At 36.3% G+C, this 24,390-nt stretch overlaps 2 protein-coding genes across 2 annotated transcripts; one reads left to right on the top strand and one right to left on the bottom strand.

Moving 5' to 3' along the window:
* Positions 1-623: 623 nt before the first annotated feature.
* Positions 624-4,732, top strand: LOC126717976 (thioredoxin X, chloroplastic). The gene is made up of 2 exons (XM_050419987.1): positions 624-1,120; positions 4,342-4,732. The coding sequence occupies exons 1-2, from the start codon at positions 767-769 to the stop codon at positions 4,546-4,548; spliced, it is 561 nt and encodes a 186-aa protein (XP_050275944.1). The 5' UTR covers positions 624-766; the 3' UTR covers positions 4,549-4,732.
* A 541-nt stretch (positions 4,733-5,273) lies between these two features.
* LOC126717977 (pentatricopeptide repeat-containing protein At5g08305) lies at positions 5,274-7,035 on the bottom strand. The gene has a single exon (XM_050419988.1). The coding sequence runs from the start codon at positions 6,945-6,947 to the stop codon at positions 5,316-5,318; it is 1,632 nt and encodes a 543-aa protein (XP_050275945.1). The 5' UTR covers positions 6,948-7,035; the 3' UTR covers positions 5,274-5,315.
* Between the last annotated feature and the right edge of the window lie 17,355 nt (positions 7,036-24,390).

Below are 24,390 nucleotides of genomic sequence, written 5' to 3' on the forward strand. Positions count from 1 at the left end.
TTATTTATTTCAATAATTAAATAAGTGGCGACTCCATTGTACAACCTTTAATCTAAATAGGAAAATATAATTAGTCGAATCTCTATTTTGAGAGGCAATAACATGACTCTACTAATTTACGTGGGTTTGGCCCAACATCCTAAAAAAGGGTCAGTGGCACAGTCTCTCACAATGGTGAATTCTGATTTGGTTGTATTGCAAGTTGTGATGGGTTTTTGGTTGGATTATGGTGGTTCGGTTGACTAGTTGGGTTGTTGAGTTTTTTTTTTTTTTTTTTTTGGTAGGGATATTATTTGAAGATATTTTAATGTGTTGAATCTTAAAATAGAATGTGCGATGTAGAATACATTATAAAATGATGTGTTAAAAAATAAAAAAAAAAAAAAAAAAAGTAAGTTTTGTTATGAAAAAATGACATTTGGGATAGAAGAGTCGATGCTAGCGCTCCCAGAGTAATTTTTGCGCTCCCAGAGTAATTTTTATACGTGATATAATTTGGTTGAATAGTTGGGATTAGTATTTCCCAGATTGTGAAAGGAAGAAAAAAATAAAAGAAAAGAAAAGGCCAACTTTGCCCCATCTGGTGCAAGTCACAAAAGGCTTGATTCCACGTGACATTCATATGACCACAAATCAAATGAGGGTTTTCCTCATCATCTTCTACCCCACAACTCAAGCACCATTTTCTTCCTCACACTCACACGCACACTTTATCTTCTGATCCCATTCTCTCTCTTTCTCTGTTTCGCTCAACTGATCGAGTTTGATGATGGATACTGTTCTCTCAAATTCAACATTATTTCCAAGACCACTCCTTCCTGTTAGAACGGTTACCTCAACAATAACCTTGAATTCAACAACCACTTATTTCTTCAAGAAGCTCCAAAAAAGAAGAGTAGTTAGGTTCCGTAAAAATCCTTGTGCTGACACAGTAGGTGTTGCTGTTGGTAATAATAAGTCATCAACAATAATTACTTGTGGTGGTGGTATTAGGGAGATAAAGGAGAAGGAGTTCTCGGACGCGGTGTTGAAGTCAGACCGTCTTGTTCTTGTGGAGTTCGTTGCCAATTGGTGCGGTCCCTGCCGCTTAATCTCCCCGGCTATCGAATCAATTGCCCAGGTATTTAATTTATCTATCTATTTTTATATTTACCTTTTGCATTGTTACACAAAATATCACCTCCATTCTAACCCAAAAGTATCACTACTTGCTGAGTAGGGTTGATGTAGTAGTAGCAGTAGCAGTAGCAGTAGTATTTCCTTGTTGACAAAGTTTAGTTACAAAACCTAAGATTACAAGTTTTCTCAATATTATTCACGTTACTACGTATTTTGAAAATTTAACAGTTGAATTACATGTTCTTTATATTCTTAATACACATCAAATTTTATGCCAATTGGATATTATTTACTATATGATTTATAAGTTTACATTTTATGCATAATTTTAACCAAAAAAAAAAAACTTACGATTTAAACAATTTATTGATGACATAATTATTCATCTTTAATTTTATAGAAATTTTGCAAAAATGGAAGATATAAGAAGAAAATTTACCTCCAATAATAAGATATTAAGTAAGGTTGTAACATTAGGTTTCAATCAATTTTGTAGCTAGATTTTGTATTTCGTCTCTTATCTTACATGAATAGTAAATCATAATTATTCTAATTAGTTAAATTCTTCGTTCATATGAGAGAGTGGAGCATATACTAAATAAGTACTCATTCTAGCATTTTTTTTAAAGTTTTTGAGAAGGTGGTATACGTTATTAAGAAAGACTAACTACATTGGCTAAAATTACAGCGTTAAAGTGTAAAGAAACATCATTTATCCACATTGAGAAGTTGCTACTTATTCTAACATATGATTGTAGAAATAAAATTTTATGAATAATATTGAATTTACTATAAATTTTATTATAAAAAAAAAATCTTAAATTAACTTGAAAAACTGACAACAGATATCGTTGGTGTCACTTCAACAACTAATAAATAAATAAATACATACATATATATATATATATATATTACTTTTCAGCAAATGTTGACACATGAATTACTTTAGTAACATGCACATAAATTTGCTTTTGTCTTGTTAACTAGAAACTTTTTTAGTAATCACGGAGTAAAAATGTAGTAATCAAATAATAATGTGGGGGCCATTTCACATTAATGGGCCAAAGCCCGTCTGCTACATCAAGGCCTGTGAGTGAGTGGATAAGGGAGTTGGGACTAACCTCATGGGGTTATACTATAGGCTAGCTTGCACGCAAGCCAGACATGCCCAATACTTAGATGGCGTGAAAACAATACGGTAGGTTGGATGCGGCAAATGTAGTTACAGTAGAATAATTGTTACAACGGGCACAACAAAAGATACTACGATAACGTAACTTTTATAATAAAGTATAACAAAAGAAACTATTATAGGACAACTATTATTGTGAATCAAATAAAAGATAATACAGCAGAACAACTGAAATAGCAAATAGAGTAAGGATGTCACGGCAGAATAATTAATAATTTGAAAACACTGTAGTAGAATGAATAACAACGTGAATATCAAATAAGCTAAAATATGCTATAACAAGGGAATAACTACAATTTTAAGCAAGTGCAATAGCGTTAGCTCGCTCTCCCAATCTTGGGTTGAGTCATTTAGCAGGAATGGGTCCAAGAAGGGAACCAAACGGCAACACGGGTAACCTTGTTACAAGTTTCTGTAATTAAAGTTACTCATGCTGGAGAAAGGGCCTAAATGGTTTTGGGTTCCGATTCATAGAGTTTTAGAGGGTGGCAATGTCATGATGGAGAGAAAAGATGGTCTATCGATGCATGCCTCTATTTCTACCGTGATTTCTCTTTTTATTTTTTTTATTTTTTTTACCACTTTGTTTTCTTTTCTTTTGTTCTCTGATTCTTAGTTTTTTCTCTTACTCTCCTTTCCCCTCCGTGAGGTCCTCCCTATTAATTGCTACCTCCCTTCCTTTTATATTGCTTGATTCCATGGGATTTCTCATTTTTGTCCCTAGGGCTTCACTAATCATTTTTGGTTTCTTGTGGGCATCTCTCTAGGATTACCCACTAACCTGTTGGTTGCCCGACCACTACCTCTACTTAGAGTGTACTTGCTGCACCACTCTTTATTTTAGGACAAAACTCTTTGTTTTGTTTTTCCCCCTTCCCTTCTCTGCCTTACCCGAATGGATAAGAATTGGAAGCTCTCTCTCTACTTATCCCTATGGCATGCATTAGGTGGCTTTGACCCTTTACTTGCCTCTTTTGGGCGAAATGTCATCCCAGCAAGGCATTTTTCCGAAAAGAAGCCTCGGCTGGAACTCCAAAATAAACCACTTTTCTCCTTACTATCATACCACACCCTCTGAATCCCTTGATAGAGGACCCACCTCTCCTGTATTGTTTGGGTACAAGTGGGTGGTGCTCCAGCCCTTGTGTGAGTTCTACTATCCTTTGTGTTTATCTTCTTTTACTCCCATGCCATTTCTCTGTTCTTGCTTTGTCTCATTTTGCTGCGTGTCCTAGGTTCATGCTATCCCTCATGGTGTGAAGAGTGTGGGCTCGGGCTTGTACTGCCTCCTTTTATTCCCTTCGTGGGCTTGGACATTGTCTTGCCAAAAGCCCTTGCCTGTCCAGCCCACTGGGCTTCCATTTCTATTGCTCCTTTTCTTGCCATGCTTATGGGCTTGCCATGTTGGCCCATTGGATTTATTACCTCTTCTTTTGGGCTTCCACGACCCATTTACTTTACTTTACTTTTAGCTATCATTTTTGTCATGTTGGTCCATTGGGTTTATTACTTCTTTTCTTGGGCTTCCACGACCCATTTACTTTACTTTTACCTCTTCCATTTCCCTTTTTCTCTCACCTTCCCCTATTTTTGGGCTTCTTCTGCCATTGGTTTTTTTTGTCAAAAATAGGCATCAACAAATAATTATGAATTTAATTTGGAGGATTCATTATTAATATACTAGAGAAAGGAATACATACTAAGTAATTACTCATATGGTAATGGTAATGTAATGATTGATGAATAATATTTAAGTTATTATAAATTTTACTCTAAAAATTTTCAAATTAACATAACAAACTGATAATGAATTTGCTATGAAATTCACGAATCAACATGACAATTTGATAATGAATGTGATTGCTGTTACTTCTACAACTAATAAACAAGTATTTATGTCAATGTTTCTTTGGTAACTAATTATTTATCCCAATTACTTTTATATAAATATTGGCAAATAATATAAATATTATGAGTAATTTCTATATTTAATTATTTATTCATTAATATATATAATTTTATAACTTCAGGAATACGGAGACAGATTGAGGGTTGTAAAAATAGATCATGATACAAATCCAGGGCTAATTGAAGAGTACAAAGTTTATGGATTGCCAACTTTGATCCTCTTCAAGAATGGGGAGGAAGTTCCAGAAAGCAGGAGGGAAGGTGCAATTACGAAAGTGAAGCTTAAGGAATATGTGGATGCTTTGTTGGAGTCAGTATCAGTTGCATAGTTTTGCCTACCTTATCTTTCTACCTGTAATTTTATAATTTGCTATAATACTTTGTAAGTAAACAGGGTTTGTAATTTGTATATCCTGTTGAGTTGAGCAACCGTACTTGATCATCACACACAATTTTCTCCATGGTAACTTGGGTATGGTTATGTACAAATGATTAATCCTTTCGAGCATCCAATTACCATTTCACAAGTAGTGTCCCTCAACTCATGCCATTGCCAATGAAAGGTGCTTGGTTCCATTGGTCACCAATTTTTGTTTTTATTTTATGTCACCACCCAAATCTCTCTGAGTCTCACATGGAACTGAGAATATATAATACATTCTCTTAACACTAACACCCACCCACGCAAAATGCTGCTAGTCCACCACCGACATGCATTTTGTACAATTTTAATGATGATTTTTTTGTATAAAGTGGAGCTTAATTATTTTTCCTCCTACAGGAAGTACCAGAGTTTATGATTGTACTATTCTTTAAGTTCTTGGGTGAAGACCCAAAACATAAGGAGCTTGGTTCTTAAAAGAATGAGGGACCAAAGATCAAATGTAGGGAAGGCTTCATTTAACCTTCTCCACTCCCCCAATCAAGTCTGAACTTGCAAGCAGCATAGCGGCATAGCATTTTACTCAAAAGATATCAAATCCCTTTACCAAGAAAATTTTAGTTTTTTTCTCAATAATCATATAAAAATATCTAATAATTAATAAAAATTAGGTTTTATGAACTAGATTTGTTATGCAGAAGAAGAGCAAAATACTCAGACATCTTTCATATCATACATACAATTTTCTAGATTTTCATAATTGGTATCATGTTGAATTTGGCTTATAATAAACTTCAGCATCACATAAATTTTTTCAGAATCAGGATGTATTTTATCATGAGCTATGAACCTATGAAGGTTTCCAAATATCTCCACAAAACTAAAACCCGGAGATTTCTTCACCCCTCTCCTCAACATGGCATCTCTCATGGTTCTTGCATCATCCCAGCGCTTCTCAGCTGCATAAATATTTGACAAGCCAACATATCTACCATCATGATCTGGCTCCAGCTCTATAAGCTTCCTTCCAACTATTTCAGCAAGATCTAATTTTCCATGGTTCATACACCCACTTAGTAGAGCACCTAACATTGAAGCTGTTGGCTCCACGGGCATTTGACTTATAAATTGATATGCCTCTGCTACTTGACCAGCACGAGCCAGCACATCTACCAAGCAAGCATAGTGCTCACTCTTAGGTGTCATGCCATGTTTACCAAGACAATCAAAGAAATCCCAAGCTTTCTTTACTAATCCTCCATGAGCACAAGCAGTTAGCAAGCACAGGTATGTGATCTCATCCGGGGTGATCCCAACAATTTGCATTTCGGTGAACAATTCAAGTGACTCTTTGACCAATCCATGTGTTGCAAGACCTCCAATTACTGTATTCCAGATCAAAACATCAGTACGACTCATTGGAACCCCATGAAACACATTCAAAGCCTCTGGTATCGCCCCACATTTGGCATACATGTCCACAAGAGATGTTCGCAAGACTAAAGTTAAAGGCAACCCATTATCGATAACATACTGATGCATCATCCTCCCCTGCTCAAGTGCACCTAAGTGAGCACAAGCACACAAAACACTCACCATAGTCACCTCATTGGCCTTGGTTCCCGAAGCAGCAGCACGCATATTTTCAAACACAACCATAGCCTCCTGGTACTCCCCACTCTTAACATAACCATCAATCAAAGAGCTCCACGACACAACATCCCTCTCTGGCATCAATTCAAACACTCTCCGCGCAGATATCACGTCCCCACATTTGGCATACCCATCCAACATTGCATTCCATGAAACCAAGTTTCTTGTAAGCATTCCATCGAATATTGTGCGTGCATATCTGATATCCCCGCAAGAAGCATACATATGAATCAAAGAGTTTTGAATAAACCTATCAGACTCAAACCCAGTTTTCAGGACATGGGTATGAACTGCCGCACCGAGTTCCAGCTTCAAAAGGCGTGCGGAAGCCTTTACAAGAAAAGGGTACGTCAAATAATCCGGGGAGACCCCAACTCGCAACATTTTAATAAAAACTGATACCGAAGGATTGGGGTTTTTGCTGTTCGAGTAGCCTCTTATGATTGTGTTCCAATAGAAGGTTTTTGGATTGTGAAGTTGTGATAATAGCCTGTGAGAGTAATTGATGTCACCCCAATCAGATAGTGCAGAGAAAGAAAGAGTTTTTGATACAAAAGGGTCATCTTGGGAGAGGCCAAGAGTGGTTATGAGAGCATAAATTTGCTTAAGCTCGTTCATTGATTTGCATTGATCAAGAACGGTGATTAGAGTTTGGTTTATACATGTAGGCTTAGGCAACGACGCGTGCAACATTTCCTTACTGCTCTGCTGCCAAACACCGCTCCATTGAATTCTTGCACGCGTGTGTTCGGACTTTCTAGAGTTCGGTTTATAATGCCATTTTTACAAGGCAATGGCAAATGTCAAATGTCTACTTGAATGGAATTTTTTGATTGGCCCTAGTCAAAATGTAATTAATTGAATAAACTTGAAATTTTGAAGACTAAATTAAACACAAAGTAAAAATATATATAAAAACTAAAATGAATTTCGGTAAAACATAGGAAATAAGTTTTGCATTTTAACTTAAAAAAAAAAAAAAATTGTGTTACAAATAAAGTCTAATTCGAATGTAAAGTTTGGACAATGAAAGATTTACTTGGAATGTGTTTATTATTATAGCCTTATCTCTTATCTCTTAAGAAACATCTTAAAGCTATGAGAGAGAGAGAGAGAGAGAGAGAGAGAGAGAGAGAGAGAGAGAGAGAGAGAGAGAGGGATTGTTTTACCATAATTACACAGATTTAAGAGATATCAAAAAATGATTGTGGATGACCACTTGAATACGAGAGTTCGTCAATATATATTTCTTGTAGTAGACACTCAATTTTGCACCCACAATTTAATCTTGAAAGATTACTAAAATGATCATTATAAGTACCCAAAAATCATGATTGCATTTCATGCATTAAATCATTCATCACATATTATAAAATGATCTTGAGATTCTAACAATCATGACAATACGTTTGATTTCCAAATCGGATTGTCGGATCGAAAGATATCACAAAATCAAGTTTTCATGGCTTGAGATTCTAACAATCATGACAATACGTTCGATTTCCAAATCGGACCGTCGGATCGAAAGATATCACAAAATCAAGTTTTCATGGTCTGCATGCATTTATTGGGTGAAGTTGATCATGTGTGATTAATTGAAATTAATTTTGATTGGTCAATAATTAAAATTAATTAAATAAATTTATGTGATTGTTTGGTGATTTTGATTAAAAATAAGTTTGGTTGCATAGGAATAAAAGGAATAGTCTGATAATGTTAAAATTGGATTTATGATTAAGTTTTTAAGATAATTATCTTTGAGGTAATTATTTTTAAAGATTTTACTATCAAGTTTAAATGGATTTTATTAAGAATACAAATGCAAAATACGTCCAAATATGATTCCTAGCTCAATAAAATGCCCAAAAAGGAGTTCAAAACATACAAGAAGAAGAAACTGGGCCGAGCATTGAGGAGTGCCAAACAGCACTCCAATAGTGCCAATCGGCACTTGTAGAGTGCCAATTGGCACTGTGCACTTATAGAGTGCCAAACGGCACTTCCACAGTGCTGATTGGCACAAATGTTAATTGGGTCTAGATACAATTAGTTCAGGTTTAGACCCATCAGATTCGATTTTTTAGGGATAAAACCTGACCTAATCCATATCTACTGATTTTCTAAGCAACCCTAGCTTATTTTTTAAGCAGACTTGCCTTTATAAATAGAGGAGAAAATCTAAAATTCAGCACCCCTTTGCCCCTTAAGGTTAAAGAAACTCTGGAAGTCTGACTTTAAGATTTTCTTTCCTGTTATGTAAAAATTCTTTAGGAGTTAGAGAGATTCACTCTCCCTAACTCTAAAGCAATTCTCCCCTGCAGAATTTATTCATGCATTGATGCAGGTATCACTTCTACTATCGTATTACATGTTTATTCTTTCATTAGCATGTGTATCTAATTACATTTTCCTTGTGAACATTAATCTCTAATATGATTTTCTTGTTTTTGAATCTTTATTTCATGAAAAAATGTAATGATTGTTTGGTCACGTGTGTTCATACGTTTGATCATATAGATGTAGGATATATATATATATATATATATGATATAATCTTAGATTTGTTGTTCATTGTTGGTGAAAAATCAAATTTGAATTTTTTTTTTAAATCCACTTTGTTTTCTAACAAAAAATTCAGATCTGAAATTTTATTTCAAAATTCATTTTGTTTTTTAATTAAAAAATCATATTTGCAATTTCTCTTTGAAGTTCCTTCTGTTTTTCAATTAAAAAAAAAAAAAAAAAATCAGATTTGAGAATTCTTTTCAAAATGCATTCTATTTTCTAACAAAAAATTCAAATCTAAAATTTTATTTCAAAATTCATTCTTTTTTTTTTATTAAAAAAAAAAAAAAACAGATTTACGATTTCTCTTTGAAGATCCTTCTGTTTTTTAATTAAAAAATAAGATTTGAAAATTCTTTTCAAAACCCATTCTGCTTTCTAACAAAAATTCAGATTTGAAATTTTATTTCAAAATTCATTCTGTTTTTTAATTAAGAAAATCAGATTTGCAATTTCTCTTCGAAGTTCATTTTGTTTTTTAATTAGAAAATCAGGTTTGCAATTTTTCTTTGAAGTTCATTCTGTTTTGTAATTAAAAATCAGATTTGAAAATTCTTTTTAAAATCCATTCTGTTTTGTAACAAAAAATTTAGATCTGAAATTTTATTTCAAAATTCATTCTGTTTTTTAATTAAAAATCAGATTTACAATTTCTCTTGGACGTTCCTTCTGTTTTGAAATTAAAAAATTAGATTTGAGAATTCTTTTCAAATTCCATTATGTTTTCTAACAAAAATTCAAATCTGAAATTTTATTTCAAAATTCATTCTGTTTTTTAATTTAAAAAAAAAAAATCAGATTTGCAATTTCTCTTTGAAGTTCCTTCTGTTTTTAATTAAAAAATTAGATTGGAAAATTATTTTCAAAACCCATTCTGTTTTCTAAAAAAAAAAAAAAAATTAGATAAGAAGTTTTATTTCAAAATTCATTCTGTTTTTCAATTAAAAAAAAAAAAAAAAAATCAGATTTGCAATTTCTCTTCGAAGTTCATTCTGTTTTTTAATTAAAAAAGAAAAATAAGATTTGAAAATTCTTTGAAATCAATTCTATTTTTTAATGAAAGAATCGGGTTTAAAAATTCTTTTCGAAATACATTCTGTTTCCTAACCAAAAATTAGATCTGAAATTTTTTATAATTAATTAAAAAATCAAATCTGAAATTTTTCTTTAAAATTTATTCCCTTTTTGTTAGTTAAGAAAAACTAGATCTAAAACTTTTCTTTTAAATTATTCTTTTTCATAATTTGAAATTTAATATGATATTTTTTCTCTAAAAATCATTTTTTTATTATAAAAAGTCAGATTTAATTTCTTTATACAAAAGAGCTATAGATCTATGATATTTGTATAATATCTAACCATAGATTTAAGAATATTAATACAAGTTGCATTGTTTAAGGGTACTTAATTGATCGTAAAAGTCTAGAAGACCGGACTCTATTTGGGCATAATGGGTGTTTAGAAATTTTTTTTTTGAGAGAGTTTCAACCTGTGGTGTCTGCTCCTGATGATAGCTTTTTATCATCTGACCAAGACACCAATCAGTTTTTGGTGTAGGCAGAGATTGAACCCCAGATCTCTTATACAACCATTAGAGACTTTACCAGTTGAGTTAACTAGAACCCACTCGAACATTAGAATCTTAGGTTGGTAGAACTAGTGCTATATTTTTTTTGGGTAGATTGTATCTAGGACCAAAGCTTTGTATTTTACATATTTTGTATTTAGGACCAAAGCCTTGTAATGATATTCTACCAAATTGTATTTGTATATTCAATTAATGAAACTTGAGGTATTTTAGATATGTAAATTGTATATTATAGTTTTTTTCTTATTTTTTTGTAATAAAAAAATAAGTAGCGACTCCACATGATCCCGAAAAGAGAGGTGCCGATGCCTAATCTCTTTTTTTTTTTTTTAGAACCAAGTCCTAGTCTCTCACAGTGGTGACTCCACTATGGATGTTGAGGGCTAAGCTTCATATTAGACTTAGGATGATCAATTAAGTAACCTGTAGACATCGTATTTTGTCCACTCTCGATTTGCATGCCGGACCCCGAAAATTCCAAAAATATTATCTTTTCCCCTTGGGGCCACGAAAACATCTAAATTGACTTGAAACAACCCGTTCGGGCATTGGAGCACTCGAAACTGCCATTTTAGGTCAAATTGACCAAAATGCCTTAGTTAACCCTGGGTTGACGAAAAGTCAAAGTTGGTCAAAATCATTCCAAAACAACATTTTTCATGTTTCTACATCAAACCTGAGCTACTTTCGTCAATTTTGACCAAATTTGACCCAAGGTTGACTCTTGGGGGTCCAGAAACCCTAATTTTGATCCGACCTTCAAAATGGGTTGGGACCAAAACTATTGCAAAGATTATCATATTCCCTTTCAAAGACTATTCATGAGTCAAAATTGAAGTTAAACGGTTGAGATATCTAGAAAACCATGCAAAGCACGTCAGCTTGCTTCTCGATGTCATAACTTTTGATCGGATTGACAGATTTTCAATTTCTTTAGTGTTATGGATACTAGACATCCATAGTTTTCCAAGGACACTAAGATCAACTCAATCAAAGTCTGGTAAGACCTTCAAATACGTATTCAAAACTAAACTAGGGACATGCTGAAATCGCTGATGTTAGCAGAGGTGGTCGGTGGCCATACAAGGTGCGCTGGAAGTTGAAGGGTTAGTCTTCAGCTATAAAGCTTCCAGACCCCTCATTTTGCCAAAAAAAGAAGAAGATTTTGGGTAATTTTCTAGGCAGATTCTCTCTCTCCTTTCTCTATTTTCTCTTCCAAACACCATCAAACACCTTTAATTCTTCCCTTTTCACCATAATTACAAGGTAGTGTTCTTTCACCAAATCTTCCTCTCCTTGGTTTCATACCTTGGATTTGAGGTTTAGGAGTGTGGATGTAGCTTTTTAGCTACAATCAACATCATTTTCTTCTCTAAGATTTTTCTAGCTTTTTATTGTTCAATAATATGCTTTATTGCTTTTCCTAGCATTTTCTTGCTTCCTAGCATGTTTTATGTTTTCTCTAGCATGTTTCCTTGCTTTTTCCATGATTTATGGCTATAATGTTGTTGGTCTAGCCTTCCTGGGTTAGGATATGTCTAAATTTAATGTTTGGGCTTAGATCCACATGCTTTTAGGTTCCTTGCCATGTTTATGCTTAGATCAACATGCTTTTAGGCTCCTTGCCATGTTTATGCTTAGATCTACATGCCTATGTGTTCTTTTCCATGTTTTTACTTAGATCTACATGTTTATGCATAGATCTACATCCCCATGCTTAGACCTATGTGTTTATGTGCTTCGTGCCATGCTTGTGTGCTTAGATCTATTTTGGTTGCTATGAGCCCTTATGTCCCTTGATATCTCTTTTTCTTGTGTTTTGGCCTTTATTTTTGGGGTGTAGATCTAGATCCTGTGGTCTAGGCCTACATTCACACACCTAGGCCTATATCAAAGGGTTTGGATCATTTTCCTTTATGTATGTCTGAATGCTCGAAAATGTGTGAAAACACAAGAGCTATTTAGACCCCCAAATTAAAGTTACGGCTCTATTGATTTTACTCTAACTTAATACTAAGTGTGAAATAGAGTAAATGCAAGCGGATAAACAAATAAGCTACTCTAACCCATAAACATTATAGCACAATAGTAAAATGAAAGGTAAAGAGTAGGGAAGAAGAATGCAAACACAAGATAATACATCGATGTGTTATCAAAGAGGAAACCGAAGAACTCGGCGAAAAACCTCTCCGCCACCCTCCAAGCGGTAATCAATCCACTAGAAAATCAGTTGGGATACATGAGTTAGCAAGAGACCCTCCAAGCCTAATCTACTCGATGTACCTAAGCCCTCCAAGCTCCTACTCCAACAAGGCTTCTCGGAACTGTGTCTTGTCTAGCTCTCCGAATCCCGCAACAAGCTCCATGTTGCATTTGCCATCCTTGGCTTCTTCCAATGCTCCCCAGTAGTACCAAAACCTCACTTGACACTCTGAAAGGGTGTGGTAAGTGTTTGGGCTATCAACCTCTCAATGATATTGAAATGGAGAGGTAGGAGTTGAGGAAAATCCACAAGCAATTGTGTAAAGGATTGTGGGTATAACAATCTCTAACTCTCAAGGTTTGTGGCTAGGATTTTCTCTCTGAAGCACTCCTCAACTTTTGTGGGTAATGTGGGTATATATAGTGTGGGTACAGAAAGTGTGTATCAGATAGCACAATCTAGCAAAATAGAATGTTTCGCGAGTGTCTCACAGGAAGACCTTACCCGCGAGCTACTCTCGAAACATAGCTATCTCCATCTATCCTGACTTTTCTCATTCCAGTCATGTGTAGGGCACATGCATCATTTCGTGGAATGCTTAGTTGTAAGATACCCACGGAAACTCTTCTATCTTCAATTACTTGAGTCTTCACACACTCTCTCTCTCTATCACTCAACCCTTACAATTAAATCCCACAATAAATACAGGGTATAAAAGATTGAATAAAATTACAATCAAATTTGGCGTGGAATAAAAGCCAACAAAACACATAGTTGTAAGTTACAACTTTACAATCTCCCCCTTTGGCTATTCTGTGACAAAACCCCTAAAAACAGACTCTAGACTTAAACGTGAGTTTGGGAATAGTGGCAAAACTCACTCACACCTAAGCTAGAAGCTGTGAAGGACTTGCATGTATATACTTGTAACCTGAAACACTTGCATACAAACAAAACTTTCGTTAAGCTTATGACAAGTTGAATACATGGTACGTATATGAGCAAGTAAAATGCGATCAAGTTTGTAAACACAATATAAACATATAAGCATATCTTGATCATACAAGAATAGTCATTAAAGAATGACTACAATGAACATTTAACAAGTAAATGCTTATCCGGACATGCAATGCAATGAAGATCACTCACAAGGATCAATTGCATGTCCAACACACAACCAATGCAAAATACACGAAGTATATGCATTTAGGATATAAGATCCTACTAGGGTACAAGTGTGAGGTACTCAAGACATATTAGCAATATCTTAAAAGCACAAAAAAATGCTACAAAGCAAAAAGGTAAACACAACTATTGAATATAAATTGAAATTAAAAATAGAGTACTAAAGCTTTAAACGAAAGCAGTAAAAACAATAAACCAGCAGTTATAAAAGCTAAAGTAAACATAGGCAAACCGCCTGAATGTACCAATGTTTCTAAGCCCCAAGCTATGCTCCCCCTAACTGTGCAAGCTCCTCTTCAAAATTTTCTCCCCTTTTTTGATCGGAATGGCCAAAGAAGCTAGAACTGATCTGACTCTGAATCTGAACCATGGGTTACTGACAAGTCGTCAATTTGAGAAGATAATGCTGTGATCTGACCCTGGACATAAGCAAACTAATTCGTGGTGTGCTACACATGGGAGTCTAGCATAGTGTATATCTGCTCTACTCTGGCAAGAAGATGATCGAGTCTGTCTGGTCCTCAAGTGGGTGTTGAAGAGGATGGCTGTGCTGAAGTCTTTGGTGCAATAGTGAATCTATCAATCTCCTCCTCTGTATCTCCTCCCTCCTCTTCAACACGATCCCGTGGTATCATATGCACACCTGTTTTGGAGCCTTTGATGTGAGCTGTGCTCCTAGTCATTGTGTGTGCACCAATGGGATAGTCCCTCTGAACGACTGTGAGACCACTCGGAAGTTTGAGTCTTCTCTTTGCAATTAGGCCCATAATCAGTGAGGGAAAAGGCATAACTATTCTGGAATTTTTCTTCTCAATGCTCCTCTTCAAAATGTGGAAGATGTGTCCACAAATATCAATCTCTTTGTGAGTGAAGAGATCATACAAGAAGATTGTCCTTGGAGCAGACAATGTAGTGAGGTTGGTGACTGGGTATAAATTGTTGATCATCACATGAGCAAGGGTTCTCATCTCTAGACTGAATGGGATTGTGTTCATGGAGGTTTTCTTAGTAGTACCACCAAGTATCTTTACCATCTCCTTAGTAGAGTCCAATCTATCCTCATATTGCATCGTGATTGGGTGTGAGGGAGGACGAACTTCTAAGAACTCCTGAATACTATCCTTAGTGATGACAAACTCTTTGTGCCTTACCCAACAGTTTATATTATCCCCTTCAACACTAGCATTGGAGAAAAATTCTCTAATAATCTCTAATTACACTACCCCAATCGGATTTAGCAGTTTTGTCCATGTCCTATCCTTGAACACTTCAGGTATGAAAGTGTCCACAAGGGTTTCCAACTTGACAACCCTTTCCATGATAATGGTTGCTCTTTTGTAGTAGTCATTATACTTTAAGTCTGCCTCCATGGACCTGAAGTTGTCAGAATCTGTGCGTACATGCTTTGAGGTTGATTTCTTTGAAGCTGAATGTTTGGTAGGAGATATTTGCATAAGGGAACACAGAACAGACAAGAAACATGTGCACAACCGCAAAACAAAACACAAAACTTGATTAGATTCAAGTTAGCTCAAACCATAAGTAAAGTAGCTTAAAATAGAGTTTAGTCAACTCAAAACAGAGCAAACAAACTTCAAATAGCATGCTATAAGTGTTAAAACATGTAAACATAAACATAATGCATGAAAATAAGAGACTGTGCATATGTGTGCATGTGTTGTGCATGTGCTGATGCAAGTGAGTGCAGTAGGAGGTGTATGGGGTGTGCCTAGAGGATGCCTAGTGTGTGCATGGCATGGCAATGAGGCACAATTTGGGCAAAGTATGTAGAACACACTCTCATTGATCAAAACATGTTAAACATGGTCAATCAAGAGTAAACCCAAGCAAAGGAACTCACTTGAGTCCAATTTAACACAAGAATGTCACAAGGACATTCTGTCAAACACTTAACATGCAACAGTGCACAACACCTATGAAGAATGCATGAACATGATGAAATTTGCCTCAATACATGTTTAAAATGCCTCATGGGGCCAACATAGATACAAACACAGCAAATGGGACTCAGCCTAATCAAAATTTTGAAAAAATTTACACAAAAATAAGAACCCCAACCCCAACCCCTTTTTCGAAAATCCCCAAATTTCAAAACCCTAAGCTAAAATCTGTGTAATCTAAGACAAAAGTGGAAACAATGTTTAGGAAAACATACCTTGAAGTGATTTCGTAAAGATTTTTTCTTGAAAATGATAGGGTTGAGAGAAAATTGATTGGGTTGAGAGGGGTTCGAGAAAGGCAGTGCGAGGGAAGTGAGGAAATTTTGAAAAACTATCACATCTACTACATAAAAACTGAAAACACGCATTTTTCGCGGGTTAGAGAGTCGTGATATTAGTCGCGAGACAGATTGAGGCTTTTGTGAGAAGCGTTTCGTCACAAAACAGTCGCGATAGCCTCAGTATGAAATGAAAAATTTCCAGTTTTTGCCTAAAAACATTTTGCGAGAAGATTTTAGTCGCGAAATACTCGCGAGGCAGTAGCGAGACTCATTGTATGAAAATGTGACTTTGTAATTTCCTTTAAGCACATTTCGTGGGAAGCTCTAAGTCACGAGCTTCTCGCGAAATAGCCTCTGAACCAGTTTTTGAGGAAAAACACAAAAAATTCCTTTTGAACAAAAACTAAAAGCACGAAAGTATAAAATCACTTTTAAAAACATATAAAACACTCAAAAATCTTTTTGGGTTTGATCAGCAAGTAATTGAGCATACACATCACATTTGAACATGTACAATCACATAAATGAGATAAGCATTAATTGAATTAAAGTCTTGTGTGTTGTGGGTGAGTATCAAATGTGGAATTGTCCTTAGACCAGAGTGAAACTTTAATGATCAATTCAATTAAGTCATACACAATTAGTACTCAGTCAAGTGGACTATCTCAATTATAGAAATGAGCATATATGACCTCCTACAAGAGAACGATTACAAAACTTAGAAGCTTTTCATTTGGCTTCTGCATAAAATATAACATTAGATCCTTTTTGGATAAAACATCTCTTTTAGAGATCGGTGCTTGAAATTTTTGATATTTCAAGATTGAGAGTTAGCCTTTGGCTTTTTGAGCACCATACATTTCAATACAAGAGTTCCCTTTTTCCTAGTCAAATATTAGTATGTGTGACAGACTTTTGCAGCTCATAATCTCTTTTTATTTTGAGATTTACATTTGGTGAGCTCTTTTGCAAAACATAAAAGTAAAGGTGGGAAGATATATAAGCATAAGTCTATGCAAGTATCAAGACCAACAAAGCAATTTACCAATCATTCATGACAAGCTTGAAGATCTATTTACAATAGTCACCCATAGTTTTCAAGATTTTCCCACACAGATAAATGTGCATACATAACAAGCTAAGCTTGTAAATGCACTACGCCATTAGTACGAAGGTACTAGGCCAAACTCACATGTGATATACACAACAGAAGCGATCAAACTTTTTGAAGATTTTTCAATTTTTATGGGTTTTTGAATTTTTTTGAACACACTCAAAAATAGAACAAGTAAAGTAAGATCAACAAAGACAAGTATACAACAAAACTTGTAAAGGAAACATGCTATAAACTGGAAGCAATGCATGATATGATGCATGAACCTATGATCCTAAACATTAGAAGTATTAATGCATGGACATAGGAGGTGATCATGCATGAGTACCCTTCTTCACCCACACGTCACGTGCATTTGGGGTGATATCCCTATAGGATTGGGTATGAGTGTTGTGATCTTCAAACCTTCTATTGAAGTTTACCAAACATGTGGTGAATGCATCAATCATCTTCATTACATCCATCACTCTAGAATCACCATCTCAGCTTCTTGATTGTTCAACAGCCCAATTCCTTTTGTCATTTCTTGGTCCTCTTGACCTTTGATCCCGTGCATTCTTCAATGCTCTCAGCTTATGACAATTTGGTTTGGTGTGTCCTTGAAGTTCACAATGATGGTAAAAATGTCTTATTCTTGGACCTCTTTGTGATTTTGGAAGTGATTTCCTTTTAGCTTCAAATTTGACCATCGATTGATTACGAGGTTTTATCAACACCCGTTGGTCAGCCACATTCTTATTCTTCTCTTCCTTTACTTTCTCATCAGTATTGGCAGCTACAATCGGTACTTTGGCTTTCACAAACATTACTTCCTTGAATACATTTACAGCTGAACTACTTTCTCCAGTATATCCCAATTCGGTTTTGTCGGAGAAAGGTTTTTGATGAGAAAGGACTTCATCAAGCTTCTTTGAGGAGACTTGTTCTACTTTGGCATTCGCTTGAATCACTTCAAGCTTAAGGGATTTGACCTTGGTGTAAGCTTCAGTCAGCTCACCATTCAGCGTCTCTATTTCACACTTGGCCTCCTTATAATGCACTAGAAAATTCCTATAGTCCTCCTTTGCCTTCTTCATTATTTTAACGGCTGCCTTGGCCACCCTTGCATATTCTCCACACTTCTCAAGAAGGGAATTGTTGTTCTCTTGAAGGCCCGTTGAACTTTCATCTTCTTCAGCATCCGATTCTTCTACAACTCCCATTGACTCCACCTCACTATGCTCCCTAAGCTCTTTCACGAGCAAATTCCAGTCCTCCGATGACTTAACATGAGCAATAGTCATAAAAGCGGAGTAATTCCCTTCTCCATCACAGCTCTCTTCTAAATCTGAATTGGAAGAGTCCAAATCATTAAGAGTTGTGGCATATGCCTTGCCTTTCATTCTTAAATAATTAGGACATTCTTTCTTGACATGTCCATTTCCATTACACTCAAAGCAGGTGATTGCTTGAGTAGATTGAGACTTCTTCCCATCTTTCTTCTTAAATTCCTTCCTATCACCCTTGGGAGATGAAACCTTTCCACTGTTGAAAGGCTTCCCACTGTTGTTCATCTTCAGGAATTTTCGGAAGTTCTTTACAAGGAATGCTACTTCCTTCTCCACATCATCATCTTCGAAGGAGTCATCCATTCTCTCGGTGATGGTTTTAAGAGCAAGAGATTTGCTCGATATATGAGAAGGCCGTCCCAGCTCATATGTTTGGAGAGATCCAATTAGCTCTTGGATTTTGATCTCATCCAAATCTTTACTCTCTTCTATGGCTGTGACTTTTGCTCGAAAACTCTCCAGTAAAGACCTTAAAATCTTCTCACCAACTTAGAATCTTCAATCTTCTCTCTGAGATTGAGCTTAGCAATTATAATTTCATTGATCTTTCCATAGAAAGAATCGAAAGCCTCATCATCTCCCATCTTAAGTTCTTCAAATCTGGTGGTAAGCATTTGGAGCTTCGTGTCCTTGACTTTCTTGGTACTCTCATAGGTAGTCTCAAGGATTGTCCAAGCTTCCTTAGCTGTCTCCACATGCGATATCCTGTGAAACTCATCAGGGGACACACCACAGAATATAGCATTAATGGCCTTACTATTTGCATTAGCTAATGCAAGAGTTGCCTTATCCCGTTCGGACTTGGCTGTTGTTGGTTTAACATATCCATTCTCAACGGAATCCCATATGGACACATCTATAGCACACAAGAAAGCCCTCATTTGGACCTTCGGCATAGTTGCTTCCATCAAAGAATGGTGGGGCATTGAGAGATTGTGACCGGTCCATCATAAAGGGTCAAGGATCACACTCAAGTATTTAAACCATAGCGAGTGTACCTACTTTGATACTAATTGAATGCTCGAAAATGTGTGAAAACACAAGAGCTATTTAGACCCCCAAATTAAAGTTACAGCTCGATTGATTTTACTCTAACTTAATACTAAGTGCGGAATAGAGTAAATGCGAGCGAATAAACAAACAAGCTACTCTAACCCATAAACATTATAACACAACAGTAAAATGAAAGGTAAAAAAGTAGGGAAGAAGAATGCAAACACAAAATAACATGCTGATGTGCTATCGAAGAGGAAACCGAACAACTCTGTGAAAAACCTCTTCGCTGCCCTCCAAGCGGTAATTGATCTACTAGACAATCAGTTGGGATACATGGGTTAGCAAGAGACCCTCTAAGCCTAATCTACCTAATGTACCTAAGCCTTCCAAGCTCCTACTCCAACAAGGCTTCTCAGAACCATGTCTTGTTTTGCTCTCCAGATCTTGCAACAAGCTCCATGTTGCATCTGTCATCCTTAGTTTCTTCCAATGCTACCCAACAGCACCAAAACCTCACTTGACACTCTGAAAGGGTGTGCTAAGTGTTTGGGCTATCAACCTCTTAATGATATGGAAATAGAGAGGTAGGAGTTGAGGAAAATCCACAAGTAATTGTGTAGAAGATTATGGGTATAACAATCTCTAACTCTCAAGGTTTGTGGCTAGGGTTTTCTCTCTGAAGCACTCCTCAACTTTTGTAGGTAATGTGGGTATATATAGTGTGGGTACAGAAAGTGTGTATTAGAGAGCACAGTCTGGCAAAACAGAATGTTTCGCGAGTGTCTCGCGGGAAGGCCTTACCTGCGAACTACTCGCGAAACATAGCTGTCTCCATCTATCCTGACTCTTTGCATTCCAGTCATGTGCAGGGCACATGTATCGTTTCGCGGGATGCTTAGTCGTGAGATACCTACGAAAACTCTTTTGTCTTCAATTGCTTGAGTCTTCACACACACTCTCTCTCTATCACACAACCTTTACAATTAGATCCCACAATAAATACAGGGTATAAAAGATTGAATAAAATTACAATCAAATTTGGCACGGAATAAAAGCCAACACATAGTTGTAAATTACAAACACACTTGGAAAGCATTGATTGAGACCACACCCATTCCGAAACCAAACCTTAAAGCCCAATACATTTATAGCCCCAAAAGCTAATGCTAATAGCTTGTTTTCAACAGCCAATGTCCTTAAATTATGATTTTACCAAAATAAAGGACTATCTATGGATAGGCGTTATGGGATGCTTAACACCTTTCACACACATAACTAGACTTCCAAACTCAAAAATCAAGATTTTTTACCCATCCGTATTAGATTAGGAAAAATGACGTTTTTCTTAGCCTAGGATTGGTAATAAAATCAAATAGAATCAAGTGACCAATCACACCTTTGAAAATCCCAATGATTGGTGTCGACTTCACTTACCCTTGGTAATTTCCTTAAAATCGACTCATATTCCAGTCACACACCTCCATAACAACTTTCGCACTAGGAAAGCAGGCGCACGAGTGTCGCTGTGATGGGTGGTTGAGTAGTTGCAAGGCATTGATAGACTAGCGACTCCACTGGGGTCACTTAGAGAGTTTAGCCTTTAGAGCTTTTGATAAGATCCTAATATTTGGACATTGGCTTTCAAAAACATTGAAATTGGCATTAGCCTCCAAGGCTTTCCTTCTGAAAACTTCTTTTACTATATCCTAGTAAATTATTTTTAAAACTCAAAAATATTTTTCAAAAATGTTGTTTTTCAAATGGTTTTCCAAAAATCGGCTTTAAGGTATTTTTGTATGTACGAAGCTTTACTGCTTTCCTAAAGCATGCTTTACAACTGTCCTTTACATGTGCAAACCTAGGGTAGTAAGATTTTATTTTTGCTACACCTTTATCTATGCTTATATCTGTTGTGCTTGGAAAGTCTTTCCCCTTTCATTTCAAAATGCATGACATCACCCCTCATATTGAGTCGAACCTGGGCTCAGCGTTGAGGGCTAATGCTAGATGCGTATACCTTAGATAGTTACTGGATGCTGAATTGTGGGCTCTTCTTGGGTCCATGGGTGGACAGGATTATGATGAAAAGGCCCCCTTGATCCACTCAATCCTACAACCTCTATGATGGAAAGGATTAGATGATCAAGGTCCCCCCTAAGAATAGGACCAACTTACCAGTCAAAATGTGTCTCATATAGTTGGCCTAGACTATGTCAAACCCATGAGAACTAGGAAGAGCCAAATTCGAGTGAACATCCCAGCCTAGGGTAGGACATCCTTCATAGGTTTGTTTTCAAATTGAGTCAAGGGGAAAGTGTCTAGTTTCCCTTTGCAGGTTTGCCTTTTTTACTTGCATCAAAGGGTCATGCTCTACTCCAAGTTTTATCCGTCCTCTTTATACAACATTTGTGATTAACCCCTAGGGAAAAGCAATCATGTTGCTTGTGCATTAGATCATACTCGGTCCCTAAGGGTTTTTGACCCTGAAAGGGCATGCATGCATACACTAATGGCTTCGTCATGTAAATGTGTACAGATAAAATTTGTGGCAAGTAGCTGAAACTTTGTGCCAAGGAGGACATTGCCAAGAGTTCAAGATTTTCTCTGGAAAGGTAAGACCATTCAGAATGAAGCCTCTTCATTGTAAATTTGAATTTCCTTGTATTGTAAAAGGCACATTGATGGAGGCATTGTCTATAGCCCATGATTTTGGGGCTTTGTAAAAGCATTATTTTTGATGTAATCAAAAGAGAAGGGTCCATCTCGTAATTCCAAGCATGATATGAAAATTCCGATTACTTGCCAAGCTTGTGCATTAATTTGCATCACTATAGAAATTCACCATGACAAATACTCGATTAAGGGTTCAAGCCAATATTTTGAAAATAATAGGGGCATTTTAAATAAGCAAGAACCTAAACTAACTTTTTGTTTGTTTTGTGTTTCCATATTGTCAAATTTTTAAATGTACCCCATTTCTCTCCTATCCCATTCTTTTCCTTTCTAGGGTCCTAAAGAGAAAATATTGCTCAAAGGAAACGGTTCAAGTTACCATCACACCGTGATCCTATCATCACTAGGTCGTGTGCTAAAAAGATGTCTGCTAATGGTCCTTCCCCCATTGAGGAAAATGCTCATGAGATCGTTCTCTTGAAAGAGCAGATGGCAGAAATGATACGCATAATGCAACAACTAGTTGTAGGAGGGAATTGAAAATCCTCTAGTCCCACTCTAGAGGGCTCTACGCCCAATTTTGAAAATGAGAACCAACCACTGCCAGATCCGAATCAGGGCCACATCACGTTGCCATTCACCCCAATAGGGAATAACCAGGAAGTGGATCCTCCTAAGGATAAGACCATAGAGTCTAGTTACGGTTAGGTCAAAAGTCAAGTGGAGACCTTGACAGAGAAAATTTGTATCATAGAGGGCTCTGGTGCTCGAGGAAGTGTCGATCTAGACAATCTAACTAATTTCCCTCAGGTCATTATGCCTCCCAAGTTCAAGGCACCCAAGTTTGTCAAGTATGATAGCACTGGAGATCCTTGTGCCCATCTACGCATGTTCTGTAGGAAGATGGCACCCTGTGGAGATATTCATCCTTTGCTCTGCTAAATTTTCCCTGATAGCTTGATTAGCGCCGCAGCCACATGGTATGTGAGATTGGAAAAGGCAGAGCTTTCGAGAGATAGCCAATGCATTCCTGCAGTATTACTGATTCAATACTGAGATAGCTCCTGATCGCACAGTTCTTCAGATGATAGAAAATAAGAGCGGGGAATCTTTCCATGAGTATGCCCAAAGGTGGTGCAAGCTAGCGTCCCAAGGGCTTCCACCCATGATGGAAGATGAGATGATCAAGTGGTTCATTGATAACCTTAAGCCTCCTTACTACAAGAAAATGATTAGTGCCCAAGTCACTCACTTCACGACTGATTCCTATTCAGGAGTGCATTGATGAAGGTATTAAGAGCAAGAACATAGTCGATCTTGAGGCTCTAAATTCTGTAATAGAACAATAGGTGAAAAAGGCAACTAGCTGCGAAGGGAAGGAAGCCGATGTTCATGTGATTGACAAAGCGCCTAAAGGGCCCAGGAATATTACTTCTGCTTATACAGCCCCGAATGCCCGGCCTTATCAGCAACAAGTTTAGCCAACCCAGGTGTTGGAAAATCTGGTTTTGCATCTCATACAAAACACACAGTGAAAGCAACAAACACGGATCTACTTCATTCATGAAAGATAACATGTAACCTTGAATTATAGAACAAAGAATAGAAAGCGTATCTTGGTGTGGTGAAATTCAAAACCAAAACACTTGAGAATACCTTTAATCTTCATCTCAATTCCACATAGTGCCCGAGATGTGTGGTCTCTCAATCAGTCTTTTTGTACATAGATTCTCAAAGAAAAATCCTTCTTCTTCTCCTTGTAGAGAAAAATTGATTTCTTTTCGTCATACGTACGTACAAACTACATTAGTAGTTCCTTTATTTAATCACTCTTATTAAATAAAGACTGATTATCTAATTGGGTTAGCCCTTTAGGCCTACCCAATTGGGCTTTAGTTTGTGGCTTGAGATGGAACCAAAGGAAACAAATAAGACTCTAGCTCCAATGAGCCTTGGGCTTTTTTGCTACTCTTGACAAGTCCAAAGTTACCATTAATTATATTCAATACCACTATAAGAATATAATTGCACTTTAGGCTTTATTAATAAATTATATCCTAAGACTTTATTACACATGCAACCCCTTCATTAAAATATTCGTAGTAATACAAAGTCATGAATGTTGACTGCCACTTTGAAGATTACTACATCTTAATCCTTAAGTACCCGGTTTAATCATTTATGTTATTTATCATATATTTATGAAATCTAATTTCATAAATATATACTTTAATAACTCCTT

Source organism: Quercus robur, chromosome 3, assembly GCF_932294415.1.
Source record: "Quercus robur chromosome 3, dhQueRobu3.1, whole genome shotgun sequence".
NCBI lineage: Eukaryota > Viridiplantae > Streptophyta > Magnoliopsida > Fagales > Fagaceae > Quercus > Quercus robur.